A 7,778-nucleotide genomic window follows, 5' to 3' on the forward strand; every position below is an offset into this window, starting at 1 on the left:
TCTGACAGCGAGGCAACACGTGCAGGAATGGAGGGATGTGATGTGACGGGGGGGCTCTGATGTGGGCCCGGCTCGGGCTCACAGCCAGGACAGGAAGCAGGCCCCCGCTAGGACAAAAGGGCATCAATACCTGCGGGGGATAAGACCATGGCCTGCAGCAGGTCAGACAGGGAGACGATGCCCTTCACCACGTCAGCCCTGTCCACCAGGACCAGCCGATGGACCTGGGGCGAGAAGGAAACGCTAAGCTGAAAGCTTCCTGCTCTCCCTGAAGCCCAGACCTCGCTGAAGCCGACACACCTACTGTACCTCCGCTTTGACGATGCGGTCGATGATGGTTTCCAGCGTTTCGTCTGGGTAACATTTCATCACTCCCTCCACAAAACAGCTCCGTCTGCTCACGGCCTCCTGCATGCTCATGTCCAGGTTGTGGTACGTCTTCTGGGCCGCCAGGTTCTGCCGCCGTGGAAACAAACACGACAAAGCACAGGAGTTCAGCAAAGTGCAGCACAGCAGGAGAAGAGAGGAACACAGAAGGGGAACCATGGGACTGATGTTGTACTCACAATCACATCAAACCTGGAGTACAGCGCCACCACTCTGCCTGAGGAGACAAACCCATGGATCCAAACCTCACTTTGAACGCTTTCTGTATTTAGCCGACAATCAATGATCAATAATGAACCTGATCAGGCGTGTGTACCTTGCTGGTCCACCACTGGCAGTGCAGAGACCCTCCTGTCCACAAAGATGGACAGAGCGTCGTACAGAGTGGCTGTCTGCTGCACAGTGGCGATGTTCCTGAAGGTTCCGATCCTGAGCTCCTGGATCTGCTTCTGGACGAATGCAGGCTTGGGAATCTTCCCACCCTGGAGACGAACGGGACAAAGGTCTCAGGAAGGAGAAGACCAGAAGATTCCTGCAACATCCAGCAAGTCCAGCATACGCACAAAGATATGGAGGAACTTCAGGATCCTCTTGTGGGTCAGAATGTGAAGGACGTTTCCAGACTCCGGGTCGATGACAGGAAGCCTGTGGATCTTATTCTTCAGCAAGGAATAGATGGCTTCAAAGAGGCTGAGAGAGGAGAGGAAACAAGGAGAGAGGAAACAGGAGAGGAAATGTGTGTGTGTGTGTGTGTGTGTGTGAGAGTGTGTCACTGACCTGGCCTCAGGAGAGATGCTGATGAGGAAGTGACTGGAATACTTCAGGTAGACAGCTGAGGGGGGGGGGGCGGAGTCAGTAAAGTGTATGTCTGTGTGTATGTGTGTGTGTGTGTGTGTGTGTGTGTGTTCCTCCCCTGATGCTTATTTACTTGGACATGTATCACCTCTCCATGTGTGGATCTTGTGTCTCTCCAGCTCGTACATCTGCACCTTCAGAGAGAGCAGAGGGTCAGAGTGTGTGTGTGTGTGTGTGTGTGTGTGTGTGTGTGTGTGTGTGTGTGTGTGTGTGCTCACCATGGGGGATCTATAGTAGCAGTGCAGGATGTTGATGAAGTCTGTGATCGTCAGCATACCTGCAGAGGGATTCAGATTCTGATCACTCAGACTCAGACTCAGACTTAGTCCCAGTCTCAGTCCGAGTCTCAGCCTCAGTCCCAGTCCCAGTCCCAGACTCAGACTCAGACTCAGACTCAGACTCAGACTCAGATTCAGATTCAGATTTCAGATTTAGACTCAGACTCAGACTCAGACTCAGACTCAGACTCAGACTCAGACCCAGACTCAGACTCAGACTCAGACCCAGTTCATATTTGATGTCTTCCATTCGTCATCTTACCCACAAACCTTTGCACCCTGCTGTCCCACAGAGGCGCCGCTCTCACGCCGTTTGCCACGAGGGCGAAGAAAGCCTTCTTCACCTTTAGAGGTCAGAATGAAGGTCAGAGGGAGGATAAGAGGTCACACTCGTGTGTGTGTGTGTGTGTGTGTGTGTGTGTGTGAGGTGAGTGTGAGCACACACACCTGCAGCATGGTGTCAAAGATCACCAGTTTGCAGCTGGTTGGAATGGCGTCATAGCAACGATGATTCTTCATGAAGTTCATGTAAACGGAGGCGTCGGCTTCTAGAGACACAGCAGCTTCAACATCATTATCACCATCATCATCATCATCAGATTATAATCACATAATTAGAGTGCAGATGTAAATAGGAGGCAACACACACTCACTCACTCTCTCTCACACACACACACACACACACACACACATGCTCTCTCTCTCTCTCACACACACACTCTCTCTCTCTCTCTCTCGCTCTCTCTCTCTCTCTCTCTCTCACTCACACACACACACTCTCTCACACTCACACACTCGCTCTCTCAGACACACACACGCACGCTCTCTCTCTCACTCACACACACACGCTCTCTCTCTCTCTCACACACACTCTCTCTCTCTCTCGCTCTCTCTCTCGCTCTCTCACACACACACACACACACACACACACGCACACACACAGACTCACTCACTCACTCACTCACCTTCACTCACTCACTCACTCACTCACACACACACACACACACACACACACACACACACACACACACACACACACACACACACACACACACACACACACACAGTTGTACCTCTCCTCTTCATGTCCTGCTTGGTTTGTTGTTCTGTCACCTACAACAGAAGAACACACTCTGCTCACACACACACACACACACTCACACAGCGGTCATATATGCAGAATCGTCCCCTGCGTGTCTCAAATGTCTCACCTGAGAGCGAGGCTCCATGTTTGTGTTTGTGTGTAGAGCGGCGAGCCGGAGCGGTCGCAGGCCCGGCAGCAGCTGGGTCTATATTAGGAGCTCTCCTTCGGGGTGGGGGAGGGGCGGGAGAGGCTGGCACAGGGCCAGGAGGAGGACGTCTGTTTGTGTCCCCCACCAAGGAGGAGCAGGACATCTCACAGAGACGTTAGGACCAGAAACACACAATCTACACACTGGACAGGATTTAGGGCCATCCACATAGACCACGCCCATTCAAACACATAGACCACGCCCATTCAAACACATAGACCACGCCCATTCAAACACACAAGCTACATCCATTGAGACACAGGCCACGCCCATTCAAACACATAGGCCACGCCCATTCAAACACACAAGCTACATCCATTCAGAGACACAGGCCACGCCCATTCAAACACATAGACCACGCCCATTCAAACACACAAGCTACATCCATTCAGAGACACAGGCCACGCCCATTCAAACACATAGACCACGCCCATTCAAACACACAAGCTACATCCATTCAGAGACACAGGCCACGCCCATTCAAACACATAGGCCACGCCCATTCAAACACATAGGCCACGCCCATTCAAACACATAGGCCACGCCCATTCAAACACATTGGCCTCAGTTTGGTTCTGCGTGTTTTTGGTCGGAACCAAAGTTTGATCCTTTTTAAAAAACTTCTGATTGGCTGCCAAACTGGAGTGGGCGTGGCCTATTCCTCACTACATGTGTCAGGTATGTTTGATCATGAGTCTTTTCTTTACTTTGTCTTTCTTTGACACAAAAGGGAAAGAGAAGAATGAATAAGAGGTGTCAATCACAGCTCGTCTCCTAGCAACAATACTGCAGACTGCACCCAGGCAGAGTGCCAAAAACTCAAGAGTTGGACTTCCCCTGTCCTCTCTGGAGGACATCTTTAAGACTGGTTGTCTCTGCAGGGCCAACACCATCCTGAAACATGCATCCCACCCCTGTAACTCCCTGTTCTGTCTGTTTCCCTCTGGAAGGAGATACAGATCACTGAACACACGACCACCTGACTGAAGAACAGCTTCTGTGGCAGGGCCATAAGGCAACTCTACAACAAACATTAGACAAGTTAGTACCCCAAGAGTCAACTGTGATATTGGGCATCTTGAGCTATGATGTCATGTGATGTCATATGGGGCATGGGACATGTGATGTCATGATGTCATGTGGGATGTCATGATGTCATGTGGGATGTCACGATGTCATGTGATGTCACATGTCATGAGACATCCTGAGCTGTGGGACTTCTTATGTTTTAATGTCTGAATGGAAGCGTGTGTTGTTTATTTATTGTTATTCATTATTTATTTATAGTTTATTGCTGTTTATTTATTATTGTTCAAAGATTCAGGCACAGCACAAATGCATTTTGTTGTATTATCATGTACAATGACAATAAAGGCTTTTCTATTCTCTCTAATGAGTGACAGGTGAAACACAGATGAAGAAGCACAAACCACAGCGTCTCAAAGGATTCAGCTTTATTCTGTTTACTCTTTACACTGTTTACAAAATTAAAGATCCTTGTGTATCAAATTGGATGCTCAGAGCGATTTGTCGACGCTTCAGTGTACAAACGTCCTTTAACCAAGTTTAAAGCTTCAGTCTGTAACCCAGCAACCAGTCAGGAGGCGATGAGGTCATGGAACAACAGGAACAGGATGTGCAAAAGAAAGAGACGCTCTGAGGGCCGGGAGGAAGAGGAGCGAGCGTGACTGTGAGGAAGAGGAGCCCGGGTGTGAGGAAGAGGAGCGAGGCTGACTGTGAGGAAGAGGAGCGATTGTGTGTGTGTGTGTGTGTGTGAGGTATGAAGGGTCAGAGGTCAGATTGTCTAGTTTCAGTGCTGCAGTGTGTGTGTGAACCTCCGTGTGCATCAATCAAACATCAGTCAGAGCCCCCCCCCCCCCCACAACATGTCAGCTGACCACCATTAACATTATAGCCATGCCAGGTTACCACGGCAACACAGCATCCTCTCACACACCTGAAGCTCCATGAGGGGAAACTATCTTAAAGTATATCAGAGTGATGAAGCAGAGCGTCATGACGACACTGAGCCACATTCAGTCACCCAGAGGCTCCGCCCACATGTCGTCCACGCGCGCACCTCAGCCCTGGAAGAGTAAACAACATGACAAAGGTGATGAGTCATGAACACCATGCAGGCGGAGCTTCCAGCGGGGCGGCTCACTACCCGGGCATCAGAAGGGGCGGGGCCTGGTCCCTGGGCAGCAGGCGGTCTGGAGGGCAGGGACCCAGCAGCACGGGAGGAAACACAGACACGCCAGAGTCCAGACTCAGACCTCCACCCACCAGGAAGCTGGAGAGCAGCCAGGGTGCATAGCCCTGATGAGGATGATGAGGATGAGGAGGGCCACCCTGACCGGAGAGGAGGGAGGAGGAGTTCCCGGGCTCGCAGCGAAGAGGAGGAGGGGCCGAAAGGCAGCCAGGGCAGAAGTGCGAGGCGGGGGGCCAGGTGGGCGGAGCTTCCTGTTCAGGTTCAGGTTCAGGGTGTGTGTGAGCCATGGTGGCCAGGAGAGAACCCCAGAGACACAGGATGGAGGAGCGGGAGGGCGGCGAGGGGGCGGGGTGTCGCTGAGGCCGGGCCGGTCCGCCTGCAGGCTGCCGGTTCAGACTCTTGTTAGACAGGACGCAGCAGGGGGGCCGCCCCGCCACAGCAGAAGGGTCCGGGCTGAGGCCAGGGGGCTGTAGAGGGGCGGGGCCCGTCTCCAGGGGAGCAGGAAGCGGGGCCGGGTCGCTGCTGGGGAGGCTGAGCTGCTGCAACACGGCGCTGGAGACAATCAGGCCGGCCACGCTGGTCAGGTACACCAGGCCCACGAGGCAGGACACCTGGAGACACACACACACACACACACACACACACACACACACACACACACACACACACACACACACACACACACACACACACACACACACACACACACACACACACACACACACACACACACACACACACACGGTCAGAGCAGGCAGAGCAACACCTCAGAGCAGAGCAGCTCAGGCTCAGAGCCTCACCTTGGTAAAGTGCTGGTAAATGGCTGTGAGCGCCTGTCTCCATGACGACTGCTCCAGCAGCACACAGAGGTCAGTGTAGGTGAACCAACCACGTCTCATCCCCTGCCGCTCTGCAATGCTGACAACACACACACACACAAGGTCAGTCACACACACACACACACACACACACACACACACACACACACACACACACACACACACACACACACACACACACACACACACACACACACACACACACCTGGTCTCCAGTTGGCTGAGTGCATCAAAAACATCACTGGGTTCTGTGAAAAGGCTCCAATCCTGAAGATGAGACAGAAGAAGAGTTAATCACTCTCTCTCTCTCACACACACACACACACTCACACTCACTCTCTCTCACCATGGCGTTTAGGAAGTTCATCTCCAGCTTGTTGACCGTTTGGACGTCCATCTTCCCGGCGGCTCCCCACTCATCATTGAACACCTCCTCTTCCTCACCTTCATCGTACAGGTACTTACTGGCAACCATCTGCAGCAGAGTGGGAGGAGCCACAGTGTGAGTGCCCTTATGTGGCAGTGTGACACATTTAGAGAGACGTTTGACCTGAGCACATACCATGGAAATGAGGAAGAGGTCGGAGGAGGAGATCTTCTGGAGGTACTCAGGGTTTCTGTGTCGGAGCCTTTCAATGTAGACCAGCGCCAGCATCATGGCACACGGAGAGATACACGCCTCCCTGACAACACAACATGGCTGTGACACACACTCACACACACACACACACAGCAGCTGGCTGAAGGAGGAGACTCACACACACCTGGCAACATGAGCAGCATACTTCCTCTGCAGCTTCCTGATGGGGCTCGGGGCGGACTTCTGAAAGATCTCCACGGCGATGTCTGGAATGTCAGAGAGAAGAGGAAGAGGAGGAGGATGAGGAGGATGAGACATGTTACACAACACACAGCTCCTGTTCCGCAAGTTTGTAGAACTTTAGGCTTTCAAAACACCTTCAACATGACGTCACCACGTATTACAGAATCACAGCTCGTCACTATGATTGACTGAAAGTTACATTAAAAGGTAAAGTGTGTGGGTTTAAAGCGTGTTCTTGCCTGTGACGGGACACGAGAGGACATCCAGAGACGCGTCCCGGTCCAAGTCCAGGTCCAGGCCGTAATACAGCCGCTTCCTCACCCGCTCCGTCAGCTGCTGGTGTCCAGGAAGAAACTGTGAAAACATGACAAACACGTTCATGGAGGAGAACAACAAAGACACAAACAGCGGAGTGAACTTTTAACATGTTAACAGTTTAATTGTTGTACTAAAGTTGACAGATCAACTCGCTCTCGTTGTGTTGGCGGTTTGAAGCTAAGCTAACGACTCCCTAAACTCCACGGGTTACAAACATGACAGTTACATGTTGTTCAGAACGATGTCACTGTTTGTTTGAAGCTAAATCTAACATTTAACGAGAAAAGGTGTAGAATTATGATGAATAATAAGAGGCCTGACAAGCTAACGCACCTAGCTACATTAGCAACAAGCTGAGGCGTAGTTAGTCGGTTACACAAACATACCGTGAACTCCTGAAAGTCCGACAATTCAAACGTCCTTTCGTTAAATAAGGTGTCGAAATCCATATCGACTAGTTCTGACCGATCATAGCCCAGAGAAGCGGGTGAATGAGGTGTAGGAGCCGAGCGCGGCCCTGGAGCGTCAGTGTTAGCTTAGCTTAGCTCCACGCCCTCACTGCCTGCAGGGACGCACGCGGCCGCACGGGGGCGCCGTTAGCAGAGATTACGCAACAGTTGTTTACGCGTTTAAACTCGAAGACTCCACTGAGTTCTGACTCCGTTTATAGATGTGACGAGAGAATGTTCCCGTTTATCAACTTGACTGGTTTATGGAGGTGTTGAGACTTACATACAGATTAAGAGTTTAAAGCTTTACATGCGCCAAAAAGTG

The 7,778-nt window shown here is 51.6% G+C and overlaps 2 protein-coding genes across 2 annotated transcripts; both read right to left on the reverse strand.

The window, feature by feature from the left end:
* Positions 1 to 25: 25 nt before the first annotated feature.
* prkag3a (protein kinase, AMP-activated, gamma 3a non-catalytic subunit) lies at positions 26 to 2,063 on the reverse strand. Its single transcript, XM_076165442.1, has 10 exons — positions 1,968 to 2,063; positions 1,783 to 1,864; positions 1,461 to 1,519; positions 1,331 to 1,376; positions 1,165 to 1,219; positions 951 to 1,077; positions 704 to 869; positions 567 to 604; positions 310 to 456; positions 26 to 224 (listed from the first exon to the last, which is right to left on the reverse strand). The coding sequence occupies exons 1-10, from the start codon at positions 2,046 to 2,048 to the stop codon at positions 108 to 110; spliced, it is 918 nt and encodes a 305-aa protein (XP_076021557.1). The 5' UTR covers positions 2,049 to 2,063; the 3' UTR covers positions 26 to 107.
* A 2,188-nt stretch (positions 2,064 to 4,251) lies between these two features.
* cnppd1 (cyclin Pas1/PHO80 domain containing 1) lies at positions 4,252 to 7,586 on the reverse strand. The gene is made up of 8 exons (XM_076165439.1): positions 7,391 to 7,586; positions 6,926 to 7,040; positions 6,628 to 6,709; positions 6,426 to 6,546; positions 6,210 to 6,338; positions 6,069 to 6,130; positions 5,825 to 5,942; positions 4,252 to 5,635 (listed from the first exon to the last, which is right to left on the reverse strand). The coding sequence occupies exons 1-8, from the start codon at positions 7,451 to 7,453 to the stop codon at positions 4,976 to 4,978; spliced, it is 1,350 nt and encodes a 449-aa protein (XP_076021554.1). The 5' UTR covers positions 7,454 to 7,586; the 3' UTR covers positions 4,252 to 4,975.
* Positions 7,587 to 7,778: the final 192 nt, after the last annotated feature.

The sequence above is a fragment of the Genypterus blacodes genome, unplaced genomic scaffold, assembly GCF_046128005.1.
Source record: "Genypterus blacodes isolate CSIRO-AG114 ecotype Tasmania unplaced genomic scaffold, CSIRO-AGI_Gbla_v1 ptg000144l_1, whole genome shotgun sequence".
NCBI lineage: Eukaryota > Metazoa > Chordata > Actinopteri > Ophidiiformes > Ophidiidae > Genypterus > Genypterus blacodes.